General features: G+C 32.2%; 1 protein-coding gene across 2 annotated transcripts in view; it reads left to right on the top strand.

The window, feature by feature from the left end:
- The first annotated feature begins 509 nt into the window (after positions 1–509).
- Positions 510–26,022, top strand: part of LOC143076096 (solute carrier family 13 member 2-like) — a 31,375-nt gene continuing 5,862 nt past the window's right edge. Inside the window, exons 1-13 of one of the 2 annotated variants that reach the window (XM_076251733.1) lie at positions 510–1,190; positions 6,512–6,661; positions 7,233–7,348; positions 7,927–8,072; positions 14,103–14,123; positions 15,206–15,350; positions 16,312–16,464; positions 17,119–17,253; positions 18,240–18,323; positions 19,143–19,253; positions 21,646–21,752; positions 22,731–22,843; positions 24,480–24,641. In XM_076251733.1, coding sequence (XP_076107848.1) covers positions 1,077–1,190; positions 6,512–6,661; positions 7,233–7,348; positions 7,927–8,072; positions 14,103–14,123; positions 15,206–15,350; positions 16,312–16,464; positions 17,119–17,253; positions 18,240–18,323; positions 19,143–19,253; positions 21,646–21,752; positions 22,731–22,843; positions 24,480–24,641 — 1,557 coding nt within the window. In that variant the 5' untranslated portion in view covers positions 510–1,076. The remainder of the gene's footprint in view (positions 1,191–6,511; positions 6,662–7,232; positions 7,349–7,926; positions 8,073–14,102; positions 14,124–15,205; positions 15,351–16,311; positions 16,465–17,118; positions 17,254–18,239; positions 18,324–19,142; positions 19,254–21,645; positions 21,753–22,730; positions 22,844–24,479; positions 24,642–26,022) is intronic. The other variant, XM_076251735.1, reaches the window with a different exon arrangement.

Here is a 26,022-nt window from a genome sequence, read left to right as displayed (position 1 = left end):
AAAATAAGGGTATGCATACTAATTCGATGATTTTATTAAGAATTGATATTTCGATAAGTTTATGGAATAAGTTAGTTTCATCATTACCAGCTAAGGCACAGAAAAGTGGTGAAAACATTATAACCCCATACGTTTATTAGGCATGTTAGGTTGATAAAAATTCTGAAAAGTTCCAAGTTTCAATAAAAGAATATTAATTTTATGTGTTCATTAAATTAAAAAATAATAAAAAATACACGAAATACATACATCAATCAATACTTAAAGATATGTGTACTTTTTAGTTTTCAACATACAATGTATGTCAAAGGTCATATGAAACTGTGACTTTGCATAAACATGTACGGTGGACGGTTATTCACACGCTGCATAAAAAAGCTATACCACGTGGCTCCTGTAATGCATAATATTATGGGTGTATAAAAAAACATCATAGAGTATTTAACACAGTAATCCCAAGTTACTTACATTTATTTAGCACCTACTGAGATAAATGGACTTTTGATTAAGTGGATATTTTTTTAGCATTTGTAGAACTCTTATCATGTTATGTATGCAAGTACAGTTGTAACACTACAGTTTTTGGTCAGATTGTGACAGTACTTACGACATTTACTTCGCTTTTAAAACGGCTACACGATGATCGCATATTAAGATTCATTGGCTAGAAGCTAGAAGTCCTTCAGTGAATTAACTTTTAATTTAAGCTTTAAAAGTCAATGTAACAGTGGTAGATTCTTTTTTATGTTTAATTTTGGAATTTGAAAGCTATTCGGATCTTTAGTTATCTTTCGTGGAGAGCAGACACACAACAATCTGTCCGCGGACGAGACAGCAACAGACAGTGTACGTCCTGTATTTGCAGGGCTGTAAAAATGAGCTAACTAACCATGCTAACGGTGCTTGTTCGGCAATAATTATGTAATAAAAATCAACAACAGCTTATCCGATTTGTCATGATTTAAAATACAAATGTCAATACACTATCAACATGCGATATTGATAAGCACAAAGAGCTGAACTTTTGACCTCAGTTGTTCCAGTTAATTTAATTCAATACACGTGTTTTGTTAAAAATGATACGAGAAAAAGTTGCGTGGTTCTTGCGAAATTTATGGGCAGTAAGGAATATTATCATCGTTTTTATTGCATTCGTTGCACCTATCAATCTAGCAATCGGAGACAGCAAGGTAAGTATTTTCATTGTTGTATATGCTTTGATACCCTTGTCAGTTTGTTTAAGCGCTCACTGCAGTTAATTTTGTATGTGTTGTCTGTACATTCATATTTTAAAACGGATATGAACTTAAACATGTTAAACAAAATGTGAGATTAGTTATCAGTATACCATGTATACTTTGTACTGTTTAGTGTTGTAACTTATATATTTCGTGTCCAGCAAAGTTATTTGGTAAATATAAAAGATAATGTTTTATCATCATTGGAAAATTTTTTCATTTCGCAGTATCCGTAAATTTAAATTTTCATTTATCTTCAATTCAATTAGTTGTTATAATCAAAAACTGTCGTGAAAGGATTGAATATCAGAGACCGTACACATTTGCAGTCGGGTTGTTCGAGTTTGTTTACACGGTAACGTCCAGTTTAGTAATTTTTTTTTGATGAACTGTTTGTTTACTTCTTTCAGCCCCTGTATTTTATTTGTTTACTCGGACTTATTGTTGAAAAGACAGTCACTCTCAGGTTTTTTTCATGATAAAAGAGGGAATTTTAAACATAAATTAACTATAGATATTATGGACACGTTACGGTATCTTTTTCTTATATGCAATCCTAACTTTTTATGAAATCTTTGTCTCTGGATGCAAATTTGCCACCAATCAATAACAAAACATAAATATTGTTTGTTTATACTAGAAACTTTGTATACAATTGATTGTATGTAAACGTAGAAGGTCATACAGCATGTGTTGCCAAACATAATGATTGAATGGCCTGTAACATTTGTTCTTTATGAAACAATGATCTTATGATATGAGATATTTATATAACACAAGTAATGCCATTTACATTTCTTAAACATAGCCAAAGATCCATTTAATGGACATCAGTATTTACGTGATTTATAAAGTATTTTATAAGCCTTTTATTTATACACAGCCGTGCCAAATTTAGATGCACACGAGGTCATTACACATTCTTTTCTCTAGTGTGTATGATAGTGTCCCTTTCTTCATAGATTTGTTTGCAAACTCTAACTATCTCGTGTGAGCAAACACCGTAATCAAGAGGGTATTCTGGTAGAATCAATGTTTATCAATCATGTCAATGTAGTAAGCGAGGTAACTGTCGATATCTTGTTTGATATTAAACTTATATAAAACAAAGGACGGACAATCCGAAGTCTGACAAAATCGAAGCCCCAAGAAAAAAGTAAAAACACAAAAATACTGAACTCCGAGGAAAATTCAAAACAAAATCAAAAGGCAAAATCAAAAGTCCAAACACATCAAACGAATGGATAACAACTGTCATATTCCTGACTTGGTACAGGCTTTCTCTAATGTAGAAAATGGACGAACAGACGAACAGCAGTCCACGAAATACTACACAGTATAAAACAACATGTATTATATTGAGCTACACAAATTCAAATTTCGTTTTCCAAAAAGACTCGAACGTATTTAAAAGACGACGATCTACAACTCATGCTTTAAAAACTCGCAACTTGATGTTAACATAAATAAGAAGATGTGTAATGAGTGCCAATGAGACACCTCTCCATCCAAGTAACAACGTATAAAAAGTCAAACACACAACAATCAATCAAGTGTACACACTTTCTTGAAAAAATCATAACATTTCAAATATATTTGGGACATCAACCATGCATTCATCTTCTATATGCCCCGTTGACGGGTGTGTCAAGATTATACTTGTTTTCGAACTTTATATAAATACGAACATTTTCAATAAAATACAGAAACAAGATAGTATTTGTTTGAACCTTAATATACTGTTCCTGTTTCGATTACCGTTCCGGGTTGAAAATTTCAAGACTGAATTTTCGGCTCTCCCTTGATACCATTTGCGAGTATGGTCTTGAGGAAACGATGATAGTCCGTCGGAAGGGGACGATAAAAGGCTGACGCGTGTTAAGAGAGAGCCATATATCTTGCACGTTAAAGACACCTTTGTAGATTTCGAAAAAGAGCAGGATAATGCCGCTACAAGGCAGCACTCTCACCCGCAAACTGGAAAGGGATTAATATAAGTTGCAAAACTTGTTTCCCAATCCACTATAAATACATATGTTAAAAAACTAAAACAACCCAGTTTCTCTACATCCCACCTCAAACAAGTTTGCCAGTTTTTCTGAAATTTCAGATCAAACTTCCTCACAAAAGATTTAAAGTATATGCCTAACCATTACTGTAAAAGGGTAGATATGAAGGTGCAAACACATTTCAAGGACACTATCTAAAAATAGAACACCTATGCTGTAAATGGCAATGACTTCAATCTAATAGTTTCGGATCATTGTCTCTTAAATTGCTATATACATAGTATAATTATACATAATGATTGACTGTAGTTTTTTTATTGTTATCTTTGCGATTCATCTTACTTCAAACGAATAATTTGTTGACAAAAAGGTTTTTTTTGTAGGCTTATGAACTTGTCCTTTTGGCGCAATTTTCTTTTTCCTCTGCTGTCTATACTTAAACTTAATGTATGAAGGAATAACAAATAAAAGCGATTTAACATTGTATGAACAATTAAATCGGATTCAACAATATTATAAATTTGCACATGATGGATGGTGAATAACTGCGTCCGTGCCCAAAATACACGTGCAATAAAAATGCATTAAAAGTACCCAATGCTACCCTCTTTGGAGATTACGTATAACCCTTAGATTTTTAACCCCTTACACAAGGATAACGCAGATAGTTGTCTTATCACCAGCTTCATTACAATTAATGTCAAGATCTTTTCTGCGTTATTGTTATGTATGATATATTTGTGTCATCTTTTATATGCATCTACATGTAATTGTATGTCAGCGATGCATGTCAGGTTTATAACCTTCGCCGATTTACTTGCACCTGTTTGGTACAGTATGCTCTTCATTTGTGAATAACTCCGTCAAGCGATTGTCCAAGAATGACGTTGAATTGCGCCTTTTTTTTTTTTTTGATGTCGTGTCAACAAAACGTCTTGGGGTTAATTGCATCAAAAACGAAGTCGATGACTCCGTAATTATTTGATACATGTATTAATCTAGCGAAAATATATACAGCAGCACCTTTTGAACTTTTTTCTACTGCAAATTTATGGATATCACAATTTGAAGATAAATGCAGGAACAAATTACACCGATTTTACCGTGCATTCTATACGAATGCGCATCTGTCTTAAAAAAAAACATTCTATTATATTTCCGAAAAAAGTTAAATAAAATTTAGAATGGAAATGGGGAATGTGTCAAAGCGACAACAACCCGACCATAGAGCAGACAACAGCCGAAGAAATGCACAATTTCAAAAAGATCTGCGAGTGTGAGATGACCTTTACTTTAATTTGACCTTAAACGAATGAAATTCAAAAGACTCAACACAACAACGCAACTAGTGGAGCAGAAATCTGATCAGTTCCGGAGCAGTTGAGATCATACCCAGTTTTTCGAAGATTTGATCATGTTGTCTTATCTTAAGTTTGTGTATAATGTTTTGATGACTGTAGTTTGTTCGTTCTTTTTTTGTCTGTCTTTTGTTGTTTTTTAATACCATATAGTATTACCGTAACTTTTCAGTATGAATGCGCAAATCAAATTTTTGAGAAGTCACGGGATTTTATAATGTTGAGAATGTTTTTATTTGCTAGCCAAATGGTGTTGTTAAGTGCTTATTTCACTTTGAGAGATTTATAACAGTTCACTAAAAAATTAAGAAGAAAGCACGCAGTAGAAAATGCATATAGACATTAGAAATTAGACATTATTTTATTAAACCAATCATGGGCCCTTGTCGGGTAAGATACAAAAACATCATACAATGATTATATAAACATTAGTGAAATACACAATATTATAAGTAATACACAAATAATAAATTGATAATATGAGCAATGTAGGATATAATTAAGGTAAGAGGCATTGAGTGCAATGAGGTCGATTTAATATTAAAAGAATATGATATAAAGTTTATTAATACGGAAACAAAAAGTAAAAATAGAGCCAGGAATATAGTATCTCATTCTGTAGTAGTTCTCCTCATGACCAGTGCACAGCAGTGAGGGACTTTTACATCACAACAATGCAAAGGTCATCAAGGGGAGATCCTTCAGAACTAGCTACAGATACATGAGATTACTCCAATAGTCATATATAAAAACCTGAATAGTTAACTGATTGCTATTTCATTTGAATTCATTTTGAAAACGGAAACGGGAAAGGCGCAAAAATGTGGCGGGGTTAAAAATGTTTTGTGCTTTTTTTGCGCATTTTATAAAATTTGAACCTGTGTTAATGCAAAAGAATAACAAGAACTTTGTATCGTTGACTTATACTGTTTACGATATAACAGCGACAATTATGTGCGCAACTGAGGTTCTGATCAACGACTTCTCAAGTATAAGCATGTAATTAATTACGTTGATATAATAAGAACCGCAAAAAACAACAGTTACAAATGGTGCTTAGGTCAATGTATCTTATCATACATCTAAATCACTAATCTTTATCTTTTGTTCTACATTAATTAAGCGTCAACACAGAATTCATGCAATTTTCACAAACATGCACATTTGTCGCATCGAGTTATCAGAAATAGATACTTGCTTGATTCGTAACTTTTTAAAAAATTCCTCTATCTTGCAAACATCATCGCTAGAACAAGTCTCAAAACTAATGCCTCTAGGCTAGCTGGAAAAGGTATTTTGAAAAGAAAACTTTTTTAGGTTGTATTATCACTATGCTGCGAACGGTTTATAGAACAGAAACCAGCAGAATAAATGTATACTTTCTCCAATATAGATTGTTATTTGTCGATAAATGATATAAAAGATGACTTTGTAAAATCTTTGTATTATAGAAGTACCATAGTGTTTCTGAATTTTACAAATAAATTGCGAAGATGAACATAGTTCTTAACCCTGTCTATGAATAAACAAGTACAACAAAGAAAAAAAAAGTGAAAAAGTTTCTAGAACATATATACATGTACATATTGCACCTATAAATAAAAAGAGACGTCTGGTTGACATCGACGAAACAGCTACCTATCACCCTATAAATAAAACAAAAAACGACGATTGAAGTCCTCAATCAAAAGACCAATGAATTGAAATATAATGAGCTTTAAATTTAATGGACGTGAGCCTCAAGTAAGATACATCTTGTTAAAAAAATGTAACAAAAAAACAAATAGTCATTGTTAAATGATTCCAAGAGCCGAAATCATATCTAAGATTGAGGATTGAGAAAGCTATTAAAAAAAATCTTTTCTCTTTCTACACTTTAATGTGATTCTTTTAATCTTTTAAACAGGAGACAAAATGTACCTACGGTTTGATAGTTATGGCAATCCTATGGCTAACAGAGGCCTTTCCAATACCGGTAACGGCGTTGCTTCCAACGGTTATCTTTCCTTTGTTGGGTGTATCCACAGCAAGAGCTATATGTTCAAAATATATTAATGTAAGTTGAAACTATTTATACTTTATTTTACAAATTGGTTAGTTTTATTTTCCAATATCGCAAAGAATAATGTAATGCAAATAATTTTAATAATATACATACATGTGTATTTTTTAGTATTTTTACTGAATAACTACCACGAATAAAACAGCTATTACACAGGTTAATCAATATGAAAATAACTGAATATATTTGGTGCATTCGAAACACTCTTCCGTATTGAAACAATTTTATCTTAACATGGTACCTCAACACCACTGTAATGAATCCAGAGATTTATATATACTACGAGTGCCACTGAAATGCCACAAGGTACTTACAAAAAAACAAAAAAACAAAAAAAAAACACAAGAAAACCTATTTAGGTAATCTTGAAAGGAGTTGAACTTTGCAAAAATCATATGAGCATATCTTGCCTTTATCATTATTTAACCCATTAAAAAAACTGTTTTTACTTTTTGTGGTGGAAGTTACGGTTTTACTTGTCAATAACAAATATGATTGGCAACTTGAAATTTGAAAAAAAAGAAGCATAAAAACATAAAATAAATAAGAAATTTCAATGTTTTAGGACACGACCGTATTGTTCTTAGGTGGTCTAGTAGTTGCTGTTGCTGTAGAGGAAGTAGGATTACACACGAGGATAGCCATGGGTATAATATCTGTATTGGGATCGAATCCAAATATGTAAGTAACCATATTTCTTGTTTTTACAACATACGATTTTCATACGACTAAAAAGAAAGCATTCTTTATAGTCCTCTTTAATGTCAAAAATAAGCAGTTGACGAATTAGTAATGTGGCATACATGGTATGATGGTTTTTGGGTAAGTAGAAAACATTGAATGAAATACAAGATACTTTGTAAAAATGTACAAAACGAGGGGGATTGTAAAAATAAAAATCAGACATACTGAGCTCTAGATTTAACTGTATGAGAGATGCTGTATAATTTGTGGATTTTTTTCTTAGAGTATTGGTTGTATTTGGTCACTTCCAATTAATTTAAGCTCAAGCTCACTTCCTTCATGTTTAATGATACCCTATACAGGAATTGGTAATATAGTTCTGTACTAAATCTTATCAGTGAATTTAAAAAGGTTTCTAGAAAATGTTTACTTTGAAAAAAATTACATTTATCCCTTTCATCATTGTGCATTACAGTCATGCAGCAATTCGTTCAATATGCGAACCTCGAGGTGTTTAGCTATGCTTGATTATTAACCTGTGTTTTATTGACTTTTATCTTTTATTTTGGTGTAAGGTTAATGTTAGGACTTATGTTACCAACATGGTTTCTGTCGATGTGGATCAGTAATACAGCAGCGACATCTATGATGATTCCGATCATCCAGGCAGTTATGACTCAGATTAGAGAGGCTAACAGAATAAGGCTAGAAGGAGCAAAAGGTATGCACGTAGTCATGCGCCTTAATACACAATCATTCTTAAAGTTTGATTATGAAAACTAACGAGACGGTTTGCGTTTGCAGGATGAAGCGCATTGTACTGCAGCTATCTGCGTCGAAATCGGGTGTCTTGTATTTGTTAGCACATTATAGATAATAATAAGTAGATAAAGTTTAGGTGTAAAAATAAAGATATATACTGCACTCGTTCTATTTGAGCTGTCAAATGCGTTGACTGTATATTTCTATGTCATACACAGTCACTGACCTGATATCACTTTTCCTCAAAAATATTTAAATAGAAATTGCCGAAATTGTAATTAATTATTCATACGACCTATTCAACCTGTTCTTGTTTCCAATGTATACAACCACTCAAACTCATTTCTTTTACAATTTTTAGGAAAAAAAATATTTCACTTAAATCATTATGTTTTATGCTTATTGTTGATATTTTAGTTCATCTCAAACAGTTCCTTCACCATCGATTCAGGGTTTCATTAGGAAATGTACATTTCATTGTGTTGTATGTTTCTCCACCTGCATGATTTGAGGCCTTTTATTAAAGGGGGCGTTTCCCAATATTTAAATCAAATAATAAAATTAACACATTAAACAACAATCGAAAATGTTTTTTTTTTAGATTGCATTATAAAGACAATACTAGTGCATTGACTTGACATATCAACGATATAAGGATTCGGCACGAAACGGCGAAAATGCTCGGCATAGCCTCGCTTTCCCCGTTCCTAAGCCTCATCCTTATATCGTTGATATATCAAGTCAATGCACTACTATGGTCTATTTATAACCTTTATATCATATTAGGATTTAAAAAATACGTTGGTTAAAATTAATTTTTGCATTTTCGAGCTGAAACTTTATGCTTTCTCACATATCCACTATTATCATGACATGGCTTTGGATGTGTTGTATATTATTTGCCTTTCAAATACATTTTTCAAAAAATTATAAAAAACAACAACGAAAAAATCAACCAAAGAGCAGACTTGATTTGACATCTTTGATAAGTTACAATAAATAAATTTGGTGTATTTACTGTCTTCTGATTGGTTAAAATTATTAGTTTTATTTTCAATGTTGTCAATTTTGATGGCGACACGCCCACTTTGACGTTGTGTATTCATACGCCAACATGTGTGTACGTTGTTATTGTTAATATAAATAATATAAAATGTTCCTTGAGCCTTATTTTTGATACAAATTTATTTATAATGAATGGCAATAATTTATTTTGATTTTATTGAACCATAAAACTAATTTTTGACTCTTCACATTTTATATAATCCGCTTCGCGGTTATTCAACAGGTCGGGACCACTACCTTATATGGAAATGCATAAATTAGCATACTTATTTTCTCGCACATGTAATTGTTTATTTACATGTTACGCAATTTAGTTTTACCTAGGTTTTTGACCAATCCACCAAATGAGTCACAATGCATGATGGACTACTACGTGTTTACAATCAACCAAGAACACGTGTTATTTACTGAAATACATGTACAACACATTTTTTCGTGCAATGCGGGATTCACAATTTCGCTTAGTTTTTCATTTTGTGTATCCTCATTTATAGTTCGTGATATAAAGTATTACTTCCATGCTCAGATTAACGAAGAGTTGTTTCTATGTGAAGAAAAAAGGGTTTGAATTACCCGATATATAGCCATTAACATGTTTGATGATTGCACAGAGATTTCATGTATTTGTCCACCAGAAGCAACGAAACAACAGCGAAAAAACACAATTACACATGAGACCAACTTACTGGTGTAAAGTAAGCCGTCGATAACAGCCGGTGCTGATATTCAAGAGTACAGCAATGTTCGTATAGATAATTAAAGGCAAATGTGGGATCCTTGAATTTTGTGTTCGTAAAAAAGGCGAAGAAATATTTACATGCATGGCAGTGTTAACAAAATTTATAAGTATTTTTGTTGGTCATATTTCAGTATATTAAACTTCCAAACTGTTCCCTTTTTATGCCCCACCTACGATAGTAGAGGGGCATTATGTTTTCTGGTCTGTGCCTCCGTTCGTCCGTTCGTTCGTCCCGTTTCAGGTTAAAGTTTTTGGTCGAGATAGTTTTTGATGAAGTTGAAGTCCAATCAATTTGAAACTTAGTACACATGTTCCCTATGATATGATCTTTCTAATTTTAATGTCAAATTAAAGTATTGACCCCAATTTCATGGTCCACTGAACAAAGAAGAAGATAGTGTGAAGCTCAGGTTAAAGTTTTTGGTCAAGGTAGTTTTTGATGAAGTTGAAGTCCAATCAACTTGAAACTTAGTACACATGTTAACTATGATATGATCTTTCTAATTTTAATGCCAAATTAAAGTATTGACCCCAATTTCACGGTCCAGTGAACATGTAAAATGATAGTGCGTGTGGGGCATCCGTGTACTATGGACACATTCTTGTTTTTAAGGTAGTGAAGTCAGCAACTGTAGTTTCAGTTTGTTCGTTTTTTAACGGGCTCGGACATTTGCCAAACTGAATAAAATCATTACAGCTGATTTCTTAAACCTGCAAAGTAAAACTTTGGTTGGCTTGCTTGCTTTGTTTGTATCTATAATACTAAAATTACGAGGTCCAATTTGTCAGCCGTCATCGGTTAAAACGAAAAATCAAAGAATTCAACTCTATATATAGCTAATATAGGACAATGGTGTAGATTAAAAATTACACCACTCCAGACCCTTTTGTTTTCCACATAATTAATATTGCCAATAATTGACAAGTTCCGGGTCAAATCCGATACCGATACCAATAGTATATTCACCTGTTACCTATAAACTTATCTGTACGTTCCGCATTTGACAGGCGCACCACCAAACGGTGTATTTAGGATTTTGATTTATACACGGGTCATAATCAAAGGGCTGACACTACTAAATTCAATCATTGTCAAACTGTTCCCTATTGTAGTTTTATTCAGCAATCAGCAATACTTTCTAAGATAACTAATATAGGACAATGTTGTTGATTAAAAAATACTCCATTCCTGGATAGCGAGGACCTTCTGTTTTCCAAATAATTAATGTTACCAATAATTGATAAGTTCCGGGTCGACGGGTTCAAACAAAGATTTGAAAGCAGAGAAAACTGTGTATCTTATAATCGACATAACTTTATCAGATGACAATATCAATTACTAAAACAAGGCTTAAATATATATACTTTAATTCAGTCACGGACCCGCGATATCACGGGTGTGTACTTGTAGTTGTTTATACAAGCTTTGAAAATAAGATTGACATCTTTAAACAATATATATATATATATATAGGCATAGTTTAACTTGTATATTTTATATTTTGTACAATATACAAACAAGCAAGCAAGCTAACCAAAGTTTTGCTCCACGTGCATAAGAAATAAGCTGTAATGATTTTATCAATATGTATGTGCGACAAGGTGGAAAATTTGATATGTTTTGTGAAAATTGCAGCGTTGGATCTATAATAAAAAAGAAGATGTGGTATGATTGTCAATGAGACAGCTGTCCACAAGAGACCAAAATAACACAGAAATTAACATTTATAGATCACCGTACGGCCTTCAACAATGAGCAAAGCCCATACCGCATAGTCAGCTATAAAAGTCCCCGATATGACAATGTAAAACAATTCAAACGAGAAAACTAACGGCCTTAATTATATATAAAAAAAAAAAAAAAAGGAAAAACAAATATGTAACACATAAACAAACGACAACCACTGAAATACAGGCTCCTATACAATATATTTTTTTTATGGGATAGATTTCTTGTCCTTTTATATATTTAATTGGGCCGTTTTTTTTTGTTTTTGTTTTTTGTTTTTTGTTTTTGTTTTTGTTTGAATTGTTTTACACAAGTAATTTTTGGGTCATTAATAGCTTACTTTTCAGCATTGGACCTATGACTGCTTACTTTACTAAATTATGTCTTTGTTGGAAAGATGTCTCATTTGGCACTCATACCTCATCTTCTTATTTCTATATACAAAGCACGTTTTAGAAGAAGAAAAATAATAGGTAATATGGCACCCACTATGATCCAGAGACTTTTAATATTGGAGATATTTTACCTCGGCGTTTTGCATTTGCGCCGATCTGCATTTCATTTGCGCCGATTTTTTTTTTCATTTTCGCCGATTTTTACAGGTAAATTACAGGTGAATATGTATAAGAAGATGTGGTATGAGTGCCAATGAGAGAACTCTCCATCCAAGTCATGTTATTTTTCATTTGTAATTATAGACCTCTTCCGTTAGCCACTTGTACAAATTTAATGAATTATCAATCATAACATGTATATAACTGTTGTCCCCTGCTCACCACGGGGAAGTGGAATGAGGCCTACCAGACTTTTTCCTTGACCGTACCCGTAGTTCTTTAGCCTCTGTCTTTCGGACATCTGCCACACGGTTATGCTCGTTCTGTGTTTTGACAATAGAATCCGTGGTGACTCTGGTTTAACATGATTTTATGGTACATTAGTAAGATATGTTTTTTATGTTTCGCCTTCTGATATGTATGGCCCTCGATGATTAAAGAATTGACTCCCCGGCTCGCAATATGTCCATCATGTTACAACAAAGTTCCAGAACAATATGAATCAAAATTAACACATAAATGAACAAAATTTATAACCAGATTTTACCAATGGTATAGTACAGTACATGTACAATTATTAACTTACCTGTAAATCTAATTAGGAGCAAATATAAAATCGGCGCAAATGAAAAAATGAAATCGGCGCAAATGAAAGAATGAATATTTTCAAAATCGGCGCAAATGTCATACGCCCATTATACCTATGTCAACAGGACAGCAGCCGAACGATAAAAAAACCTCTGAGGTATATTTTGTGATAAAATTAGCAACAAACGGATATTATCGATGGATGAATTTAAACTATAAAAAAATGTATTGATCTATATACCGTACCCGCTCAGTGGCGGATCCAGGGGGGGGGGGGGGGGGGGTTTCCGGGGGATGGACCCCCTGTTTTTGGACGATTATTGCATTTGGATGGGGACATGTAGTTGGAACCCCTCCCATTTTGTCCAGGGTTAGGACCCCCCTTTTTAAAATGGCTGGACCCGCCCCTGCCGCTTTCATAACACTTCTTTTTAGCACACTGAATATTATGATGTTCTTACTATTAGTTCAGGTCCTGATAAAAAAAAATACACATTCAGTACAGAAAGAAGTGTTTCAATGAAAGTTTCGTATTTTTCTAGGCAGAAATGATTTTGCAATGACATTATACAGGTTTAAAAGTGCTCAAATGATTTTCTTACTGGACAGTGGTCACTTCATTGGATATTTCACTGTGTCATGTCGTGAAATTAATGCAGGTTCAATTTATAACAATGCACAAAACCGGTTCAACTTCTTTTGCAAGGCGAAAAAGAAAGTCGAATCGTGAAGCCAATAAACAATATTTTTTTTAATCTGAGCATGCAAATTGAAGATTACGTTATATTTTTTACATTAAATATATTTGCAGAATAAAAACTTTGGTAATGAGAGTCCCAGACAATATATTAATTGACTGTTTTCCCACTAATTCCACGTGTTTTAAGTAGTAGTTTACTCGTAGTAGCCCACAATGCATTGTTGTTCATTGAGTCGATTGGTCAGTTTTTCAAGGCCATATTGGAATGTGTTTTGGAAATTTCTATGCAAATATATTCTGACGTCAGAAAATCTAGAGTTCTCGACCTGTTCAATGTGAAGAGTCAAAAATTAGTTTTATGGTTCAATAACATCAAAATAGATAATAGCCATTCATTAAATACAGTCTCCAAATGGATCATACAAATAACAAGTTCTATCTAAAACCGGAAAAACACTTATCGTATACAAAATTATCATACAAAATGTTACTAGAATTAAAAAAATAGTTCTGCAAATCACGCAAAGACTCAGCATGTTTTAGTTTGATACATTATGATTTACAATAAATCTGAGGTGCATATAAAGTTCTGATGTGCTCATTTCAATTTTTAGAACACAAACTGTTACTGGAAGGTAAGAAAATGGTGGATGGGTGTTAAAACTTTTATCTGTTATTATTTAACCACTTTATTATTTCTTTTTTTATTTCTCTAATATATATATATAAATGTCTACACTGTATTTTAAAACCTCTTCATCTTTCTCCTAGAACAAAAAGTATATCATTTTTCTGTATATATAACTGTATAACTAATACATACTAATATTTGTTATGTTTTCGTGTTCATGATCCTTGTTTTGCTTTGGCTAACCTTTTTTTCTGAATATACTGTCTTAATCAATATAGGAACATGATAGACTGAATAAACCTTCTTGGTTACGTTTTTACACTTTGGTTTTTATTGGATCTTAGATGTCGAGTTTTTTTTATGTCCTACGTTGTTTACCTTGTCATTTTGCATTAGTTTTTGTTGCGTACCAAAAAAAAAAACTGGAAAAAGCTGAACGCATCTTTTCCCCGTACAGTAAAAAGCTTCAATTGAATAGTTGCAGTATTAATGTGATTTTGAACCATTTTGAACTTGTCATATGCTTCTTTGAACAGGTACCATCCGGTCCAATTCTGACAAACTGAAAAGAGAGAAAGCCAATTGAATAATTTAGCTCCATTATTATAAATCAATATCACAACACTTATCAGCAAAATGAAGAATATACCTTACCTGACTTCGCATTTGTTTGTTTTTTTTTCCAACGCTTTTGGGTACCTATATCTGGTGGGTTCGAACACTTATGGTTTGGTAGATAAGTTCAAATTATACCCATTCTTTCTGTTTGTTTTAACTTTTATATCACTATATATTTTCCTTCACTCATTACAAGCAAACTTCTAATGTGAATACACATGTATATGTGGGCTCCGAGAACTTGTCTTATAAATTTATTTTCTTTTTATAAAATTTATTTTGTCAATCGTAAATTTCCCGTCACTCGCGAATAAAATAAAACACTGTTAAAGTTTTTGCTCAATAGAAAATAAAATGACTCATTATCTTTAGAACGCAAACTAGTCAAACTGTATTTGGTCAATTTTTCTGCAGTAAACTAAATATATATTGTGAAATTTGTCAGACAGATTCTGATCCTTTTTATAGATGTTTCAGACGAGTCAGACAATCCAACGATACAAACCAGTGATTCGATATCGGTGAATCCGATCGAGGGGAAAATCAAAAATGGCGCGATGATGTCTGTACCAACAGACACACAAGTTTCTCTCGGCAACGACTCTGCAGCATGGTAATAATTATGTAAAATCAAATATGAAATTAGTAGTACTTCTTTTATGGCAATGTGTATCTATGACGAAAACAAAATATTGGTAAAGTAAAATAATTTCCTTTATTTATTAAAGCAATGGGTAAATGAGCTTTACATACTTTTGCAGTCTTCCATTATAAGTTTGGTTTTTATCTGGTAAAAGATTCATAAATTTCTATCTGATCTGTTGGGACACAATATAATTTGAATCAAATGATAAAATAGATTTACAGCAACCGTAAGTATTTTAATTGTAATACAAAGAAAAAATAGTACGCAGCATTGATGACACTTATGAAATTCAGTGGCGGATTCAGAACTTTTCATAAGGTGGGGGCTAACTGACCTAAAATAGGGGCGATCCCGTCATGATTCAGTGATTCCCTATAAAAGCAACCAAATTCCCCCATCAAAGTGGCGGCCCGGTCCCGAGGCTCCCCGGATCCGCTTATGTAAATGTATGACAGACAGCAGCCAAACAATTTAAAAAAAAAAAAAAAAGAGATATGTATTCAGTTTTACATCAAATTTTACGTATAAAGTTGATTGGTTGTCATAAACAGTTTAGTATACTTACGATCAACTATAGTCATAAGATATTATATGAAACCTATAACAGGACTGTAAGACTCATGAGTTAGATATTCAAGACAAATAGTCCGTTTTGATCAATCCCAGCAATCAATATTAGACTTCTTAATAAATACGAATTCAGCAATGAGCTTCAGCAGAACTTAAAATGATAAAAAAAAATCTATGACAATGAATGTTATAAATAAAAGGAAATATGGACTATACGTCAATGATACAACATGAAAACAATGAAATAAATACAGATGCATCAGTGGCAACGCTTGGCAATTGCCTGTCTATCACAAATAGACAACATATACAGCAAGCAACTTTGAACACTTTGGTTTTATAAGGAATCTATTTTTAGTGTGTTAGAAGACGAGAAAAGTACAGAAAATAGTGAACTGAGACTGTTTGGAAAAGGACTGGCACTTGGCGTTGCTTATGGTGCAAATGCAGGAGGCATTGCTACACTGACTGGTACTCCACCAAACCTGATATTGCAGGGACAAGCTAATGAGTAAGTTAAATGTTTATGCATTTTCATTTTGTATGATGCAAAAGTCTTTAATATGATCGATGGCAAAAGTATTGATGATAAGAAACACGTTAATTGGATGCTTAAAACCTAAACAAAATGCTTGAAAACGCCTTCAAATGAATACAGTTTTACGATTGATCGCGATAAACCTTAATTTTGTTATGGATTTACCAACTGATAAATTTTATGTGAATTACGCCAGAGCAGAAAAGCACGAAAAGAGGTGTGATAAGCACTAAAAAGAACGAGTGCTGCTGTGATTTTATTTTTGAACTTGTAGTCCGAACTTTCCCAAAAATGGATACAAATACGTACCTGATATCGGTACATTAAAAGCACAACAGCGGGCAGGTTAAGAAGTAACACGCTCATATATTTCTATGAACCAACTCAGTCAATGTAAAATAAAATCGGCAAAATGGCGAAAAGAAGGACCGCTACACACTGTTCATTTTTTTCCTGATCATACGAATATTATGACCTTTAGTGACAATAATGTGTATGGTGAAGTTCTGAAACGTATGTGAAATTGTGTTTTAAACTTCTATTTTTGGTTGTTTTTTGTTTTTGTTTTTTTTTAACATAAAATTTTTATGGCGAGCGATTCTGGCACGTTGATTCTTTTCATTTTAGAATATTTGATAAAAGATCACCCGGGTCAGACTCTGGTATTACATTTGCAAATTGGATGGGATTTGCATTTCCGCTGTCGATCGTTATATTGCTGCTGAGCTGGATATGGTTACAGTTAATTTTCCTGCGATCATTGTGAGTATAATGTTGTAGTATACAGTTGCAAGACAAGCGAAGCATGTTATAGGATGGACATTACAAGGTTTAAACTCAATGAAGAAACCATATTTACGTTGCTTTACATGAATTTTGAGAACTTACACACCCCATGGCATGTAGGTTGCAGAACAATGCATATATTTAGTATGATATTTAAGATTTTCGTTTTTATGGGTGTATACATCGTTAAGGGAGGTGATCGACAAATTCAAAAGGAAGTTTTTAATGACACGTTTTATCAGGCTAATGATGAACCACAATTAAAATAATCTCTGTTTATTAGAGGCTTAAAACCTATACTATAAATAGGGTTGAAAATACGGACCAGTGGTTTGTACATGAAAGACTTATTTCCCTTGACTATGTTCTACCTCCTTAGCGTTCAGGTTAAAATATATCTATCTTAGTTACATTTGCGACCTTTCAAATAATATAATACAATATATAAAGGAGGTCAACAACAACCATGAACACTTTTGGAAAGATTTACGGTAGCACAATACAAAGATTTGTTCACTCCCAATCAGACAACTTTAAACTGATGTAATTCATTTCATCAGTTTAAAGATGTCTGATTTGGGATGAAAAATCTTTGTATTGTGCTTCCTTAAATAAGTTTTACGTGAGCACAAATTAACCCCTTTACCTTTCTAAATCATATGCAATTTAAGTTAAACACAGTCGAACAGGGTATATCTGTTTTTAATCAGAAACAAATCTTCAACTGCGTTTCATGATGTGTCCTTCTATAAAAATCTATACATTTTGTTACTTATGTTGAAAATCCGTTGCATCTTTAGATGTTGATTCTTACTTACGTTTTCAATATAAAACACAATGAAAATTATTGTCCTTATCTATATCAATGATTTAATAAGGAAAGAAGATTAGAAAAGAGACTCATCACTCGTAACAGTCTTATTATTTAGAAACATAGTCAGCAGTGCTCTTTTATTATTCAGGTGTATACGAAAAACAGATGCAGTGAGGACAGCAGCAATAAAGTCGGCTATCAAACATGAACGCAAGAAACTTGGAAGAGTGACGTAAGTTTCATTTCCGGAGACCTCACGATAAACGACTACATAGGTCAAACAATAACGTTCTAACATCTAGCATTAAAACCCATAAATACAAAAGGCTGTGATAAATGTGAAAGTGGTCACATATAACTGAGGGTAGAAAAACAAATTTCAATAGGATTTACAGAAAAAATATATTCATGTCAGCAAAGTAGTGCTAACAGCTGGGCTTTTGTGAAATCTCAGTGATAAAAGGTTGTCTAAGACTGCTATGGTATTGACCCAGTGGTTGTAATAATGTGTTAATGATAAAACGTGTAAAAACGCAAATTGACACACGCTACTGGGTACCTTTTAACAGAAGGTATTGATTAATATGCCAAAAGATTACAAAAACCTTGAAAACGTGTGCAAAGTTTTGCAGTTACAAGAAAATATCCTTTTCGTTCACCTCAGTTTTTTGCTGATGAAAGATGTCCTAACCTAAGCATAAAACATCAACTAAGTTCGTTTTTACTATCTAAATTCAGATTTAGCTTGTATTATGTGAACAGCTGAGGATATTAAAACCTTTGGTGAAGGTTTTTTTCTTGTGTAAATTTGAAGGTTTTAAAACATGTAGATGATGTGTAACAACTAAAGTACCATATTTATAATATATAGATATTGAAAATTACAAATAAGATATGGTGTGTTTTATTTAAATATATCTGAATTGTCTATCTTACATCATTCTCTAACATTCAAGACTAAGTTGTTAATAGCCCTCAATCATGGACAATGTCAGCTAATTTTAGTATATATCCTTATAAACAGTTTTCATTTATTTTAACATTTTTTCAGGTTTGGGGAAGTTGTTGTTTTGATTTGTTTTATATGCTTAGCTATGTTGTGGATATTCAGAGATATTCCAGGAATGGGAGGATGGGCATACCTATTTCATCTCGATAAAGAGTAAGCTAACACTATGTATTTATCTACTCGAGAGAAAATAATTAATAAAAATGTTGATATTTTCTTCAACTACTCCCTTAATATAATCTCAATGAATCGTGGATGAACACATTAAGTAATTACTTGTCTTTCTTTATAAGAAACAATATATTTGAAATACATGTAAATGTATGGTGTTCGTCAATAAAACAGAAACCAAACTTTAAAAATAAAAAATAAATATGTTTAAACACTTGTCATGCCTGTAGCGTTCCAAGTCCCATGTCTTTAGAAGAAGCGACGGCTTTAAGCAATAAATAGGAACAATGTCAAATAAAGGCAACAGTAATATACCGGTGTTCAAAACTCATAAATCTGTTGAGAAAAAAAATCCGGATAACAAACCAAATTTGGACAACAACCGATACGACATAACACACCAATCAACCGAAACGTTAAAAGTATATCCTTCAAAAACAGCACATTGTCTAAATATATAAGAAAAACAACATTAGATATAACAAAAGACAGTCACTGACGATTTTCTAATTTTAAATATATTCATAATCCACAAGGGAGCTAAGCACTCAGTCTCTAGTTAAATTGTAATGATACAGACGCGCTTTTTTAGTTTAACGTTTATCAGGAAAGCTCACAACCAAAACATGGAAAGCATATAACGTAGCCATTCTTGCCTTAAATATTTGAAATTATGTATTACAAAAAGGAAAATAAAAAACAGCAAAACTAAACTAAATGAATTAAAATCTCATATTATCATGTTTATATATTACATTAATCAGCAGTGAATTTTAGATAGGTATATTATAAGTTGTTCCGAAGCACTGACTGTTAGGCTGGTGATATTCTCGTAAAATAACGATACATCAGCAGCGGTAGAGAACGAAAATAATATTCTTTATTTATATATTACGTTAAGTTGAGGTTTTAGCAGTTACCAAGCTGATAAGAAATTGTCTTTTTAAGGATAATTGTTTTCCTATCAGTCATTCATATGAGTTGTTTTTATATCTATAACACAGTTATTTTAGTTTCAAGGAAGTGTTTTTTCTGCTATTAGGTATTGATTTTATGTACTTTAAACAAATCGTCCAAATTGTTCTTTGACCGGCTGTGAATCTAAAAAAACAACACTTTGCCATTCATTATAAATAATATTGCCGGTTGAATTTGAATTCTTATAGTAATAGAGTATTTTGATATCTGACTTTTTAAAAGATAATCACTATTTTGCAGTATCGTAAAAATATCAATTAATTGGACGATGACATTATATCCACCGATCGACTTTTTCACTTAATGAGGAAACCCGTCATAACAGAGAATTCGAACATGCTATATATTTCTATATCAAAGATCTCCCAACCTAGCCACATGCGCATGTGCCTGTTTTGTCATGCATTAAGCATTTTGTTTGAACATTTGATGTCTAATCTTTGGAAATGGGTGTGATTCACATTTTTTTAAAACTCATCATGATTCAGAGCTTCTAATATAAAAAAAGACGTCTGTCTGTTGTGTTAAAGACTTTGTATTAACTTATTAAAATTGTTGGTTGTTTGCGTCCATGAGACACTTCCTCGAAGGTAAATTTGCTAAATGCATAAATTCAAAGTATCCCATAGTACCTTTGATAAGGCTAATGTACACATAATGGTGTAAAACAATCCACTTGACAAGGAATAAAAATAGATGAATACATTGACTTTTTGAATAGAACGAATTCCGTAAAACATGAACAGTTCATCTCAGTAGAAAAATCTTCCAAATGTGTCTTTGTACTTGCTATGATTATAAAGGAAACTAAATAGTTATCAGAAATACCAGGATTATAATTTAGTACGCCAGACGCGCGTTTCGTCTACATAAGACTCATCAGTGACGCTCATATCAAAATAGTTATAAAGCCAAACAATACAAAGTTGAAGAGCATAGAGGATCCAAAATTCCAAAAAGTTGTGCCAAATACGGCTTAGGTAATCTATTCCTGGGACAAGAAAATCCTTAGTTTTTTCGAAAAATTCAAAAGTTTTGTATCAGGAAATTTAAAAAATGATAACATAATTGATATTACAAATATCTTTCTGTATATTATCGTCCCTTGAACCTGATATTTATCTTAGTGATGGAATATTTAAAACTAATCGAAGAATTCAAATAGAGAAAAATATTCAACGACTGAACGAACAACACACTATTGTTGTATGACGTCATGGGAGTGAAATAACCACGTTCATTTCACAGGTGAAATTACCAATGTAATATTTTGATATAAGTATGTATCTTATCGTCCATTGAGGATTCCAATTTTACCTTTATGAGAAGTAAGTTATGGTGAAAACAGCTATATATATATATCTATATGATTTTATGTTAACATTTCTTTCAACAGTGGTAAACCCTTTGCTAGAGATTCCACAGCAGCGATGTTGATTGCTATATGTCTTTTTGTATTACCAAAATCAGTGCCTAATATATTCTGTTTCATAAAATCTGAAGGTAAATAATAAATTCTGATTTTGTTTTAAATTATCTGTAATGTTCATGGTATGTCTATACTAACATCACGGGGATTCAAATCAATCAATTGCAGGTTCAAATTTTCCGCAGTCTTTAATTGATACAAACGTGTCGCAATCTTTGGCGTTACTCTATTCTACATGCCAATACAGAGAAATCAAGTAATGATCAGAAGAAAGCAACTATTATACTTACTTATATAATTTAGCAACAATATTACAGACATAAAGTTTTACATTTGATCCACTATTTAATGCCAGCTGTATTTTTATGATAAACGAACGATTAAGACAGAAGCATTGAAAACCAACTATGTTAATACTAGTATAAAGCTTACCCCTTATCCATTTCTAGGGATTTCATTGCTTTAAGCGAACGCGTTCAAACCGTGTATATTTGATATGGGGTTAGTAGGCGTGGTTTATTCTAATGCACGGTTAAAAGTAGTGTAACGTCCCTTTATAAAACCAACACCAACTCGGAAACGTAACGCTCGGACACTAGATGAAGAAATTGATGACGAATGATTGAAATAAAAAATACCGAAAACACATTTAAAAAAACTAACAACTTGATGTAGTTGGCATTTTCTTTTTTTGGAATAGATTAATGAAAGTAGATTTTTATATTGACGACTTAGTCACTTTGATAGGCCACTAGTGTTGATTCCACATGTTAAGATCGTCGGTAAAATGAATTCGCTACACAGTTTTTCGATATATACTGGGTAGTGTGTGTCTTAGACTGCATGTAATTCACCAAGGAATAAATATTTTGCAAAACGCATACTTCATTTACTTTTACACCTTGAAGATTGCTCAAGTAAAACAGAAACGTTATGTTGTGTCTTTTTATATATATTTTTTACATTTTAATTGCTATTTTTTATTTGTATATTTATATATATCATAGTTTGTACAAGTTTGTTTATCATATACATCTCCTACTGCATTGCAGATGTAAAACCATCCTACACACCCATTCTGACATGGGATACAGCTGTACATAAGTTACCTTGGGGTGTGATTGTTCTTCTTGGAGGAGGCTTTGCTTTAGCAGACGCCAGTTCTGTAAGTTATATTAAGGTTAAAAACAAATCACAATGGATAACAAAGAGTTATTTCTATATTAACCGATTTTTCAATGGATCATTCCTACCTTTATTTATTTTAACACAAGTGATCAAAATAACTATAATGAAACATATCAAGTCTGATACCTATAAACTGAACACAAATACATTTGCCAATCAGTTTTCCCGGTGTTTTTGTTTTTCGTTAGAAAGGCATAGAGCAAAATTCAAGTAGACCTGCAGATGCAGTATATATATATATATCTCGTACAAAATGTGATATTTTAGACGGTCGTTTCCTATCAGAATGTCCTTGAAAAAGAATTTCTTAGTAAATCATTAAGTTGAAGCCATCTCTTGAATCTACAACATTATGATAAATTCGTCGACCGATATATTGATTTGTTTCTCTCCAATCACTGAGAAGACGTTCCTTTATTGTAAAACAAAACTCATTTAAGATACCAAGCTAGTAATTTTGTACGTGTGATGCAGGTTTCGATAAAAGTCTCAAATACAAATTTGAACACCTTGCTATATACAGCTTACAGGCCTCTTTTCTTGGGGGTAAACCATCATTAGAATTTCAAACTATTAACTTTTGTAAGCAGTTATTTATGAATACTGATAATAATGCGTGACAACGCAGAATTGATGACTACATTCGAAGAGGAAACCTCAACCCAATTCCCAGTTTTTTGTGTTTGCGTGAATAACTATTGCGGAAAAATACGTAGTTTTACCCTTATTGAACAGGGCTGATGGTACCCTTTTTTGAGCCATAACAACATCTCTACCTTTTCACGTCGTTCTTGTTTCTCCAATTCTAATTTTGGAGGTTTCAATTTTTCGGTTGGGTATGATTTTTTATTTATTTTGTCTGACCTCGTGGTGTGTTTTTTTTCCCATTGAAGGTTTTCAATTATCCTTGGTATTTGTTTTTTAAATATATCCATGTCATTCCTGAAAATTCATAAGCACCTAAGTTACAGAGCTTTATGTTTAATAAACCCGTACCATGACAAAGAAGCCTGGATCATAATGTTTTTCTTTTTTTAAACATCTTTCGAAGTGTTTTATAGGAACAAAGTAAAATTATGCAAACAAGGTTATAAGTGGAATTACGTGTATATGTAAGTAAGGCAAAGACTAATTTATGGTCATTTTAACTCATAATTAATTGATTATGTACAAAATATACAAATAATTTCCCAGTTTTTATTTAATGCATTCAGAAATACAAAAAGAATAGGAATTCTTATACCAGAAAATAGAAACACAGAAACATCTTTGCATTGCATTCAACATGTTCATATTTGTATAAAAAAAATGATTCATTACTATATATATATATACAGACATTTAAAATTTCACGGGCTTATCATACTGCTATTTCTCGAAATGACTGCACGATATAAAAAATATATCAAAACGATTTGATATTACTAATTTTAAATTCAAACAAGTTTCTTTTTTTATACACCACTGGCCTTAAAAAATAGTTTTGAAGCTTGAAAACATTTCTTCTCTTATGCTTTCAGATATTTTGTTTTAATCGTGCCTGATGACAGTAAATATAGAAAAGCGCTACGAACGCATTCACTTTGTGGAGAGTTATTTTCATTTTTTTTTAGAGTTCAGGTCTTTCAAAGATGGTTGGTTGTAGTCTGAAGGTATTTAGCCACATGGATATATGGGTAATGAATCTTATCATATGCTTGATTGTGGCGGGAGCTACAGAAATTACAAGCAACAGTGCAACAGCTACTTTACTGATGCCAATCATGGCCGAACTGGTAAATATTATATAAATAACACATAGCTGAGAGGGTGATAGAGCAGATTGGTACCCCGAGAAAACATTGTCAACCGCGGCGAAGCCAAGGTTGACAATGCTTTTTCAAGGGGTACCAATCTGCTCTATCACCCTCTCAGCTATGTGTTATTTAATTTATTATACTGAACGTCCTACCATTTTTGTCTTTTACAGATTGATTTTATTTCAAAAGGATTTTCTATGACGTCACGTACATAACAACGTTACGAGTGTTAGAAATAAACAACAAGATGGTTTATTTTTTTTTTTCATTTTGACAGTTAAATAATAAAATTTGATCCAGAACGTAAAACTTAAGCATTGACTTTGTATTCATCTACTTGATGTAAATTCAATCCATTGTCCTTTAAATTGTCGATTTTTGATTGGTTTAGACGAGAGGGTAACATTCAAAAAAATTGTCACCCTCTCAGCTATGTGATAGAGTAAAATGACACCCTCGTATTAGCCAATCAAAATATGGCATTTTAACGTGAAGTATAATAAATATAACTATCAATTATCTTATATCATCTATTTAAGTCGATTAAGCATGAACAAAAATCAATATTCATTGCCTCTGTTTTCCCTTGTCGAAGAATTGATGAACAACACTTTGACGACTGTATTTTTTCAAGATACATTTCGAAGGTTTTGTTAGCCTCGGTCTAAAATAATTCAAACAGCGTTAAAGAAACTTCCTATTCCGAAGTTCCAATCTTACTCCAACTAGAATTTCAGAAAGCTTTCTTCTCTTTCGAAATTTGGAAAGCTAATAGAAATATTAATTTATTTAGATTCAGATATTGTATCTGAACATATTACTTTCGGATATTTCGGCGAATACTTCTGGAAAACATTTTTTTTTTAAATTTTTATTTCATAAGCATCTCCCTGTATTCCCTGAAAACAGAACACTTTCCTACATACAAGAATGCATATTTGGATTTAAGGTATCACAATACAAAGATTTGTTCACTCCCAATCAGACAACTTTAAACTGATGTAATTCATTTCATCCTTCTTTATATTTTATAAATAAAGTACCAAAAGAAAGAAGAAAGATTAATCTTTCAAATTGTGATAATTTCATTATAACATAATTATTACATAATCAATCATTATGTAATTAGTTGCTATATTGTGATGTCCACACTTGAATGAATTTAGCTTCTTTGTTCTTCATAGCATCCCGAAATATTTTATAGATTCTTGTACAACACAGCTTGACCTCCAAAACTGTGTCTCAGATTTCCAAAAACATCAATAGAACAAATTTTATGCCACATTGAATTTAGTGATCTCTTATGAATTGATTTTGCAAACTTCATTGAAGATTTATGAGAGAATGAAATACAATA

This window comes from Mytilus galloprovincialis, chromosome 5 (genome assembly GCF_965363235.1).
Source record: "Mytilus galloprovincialis chromosome 5, xbMytGall1.hap1.1, whole genome shotgun sequence".
Taxonomy (NCBI): domain Eukaryota; kingdom Metazoa; phylum Mollusca; class Bivalvia; order Mytilida; family Mytilidae; genus Mytilus; species Mytilus galloprovincialis.
Note: the sequence above shows the minus strand (reverse complement) of the source record. Positions and strands in the feature narration are given on the sequence as shown.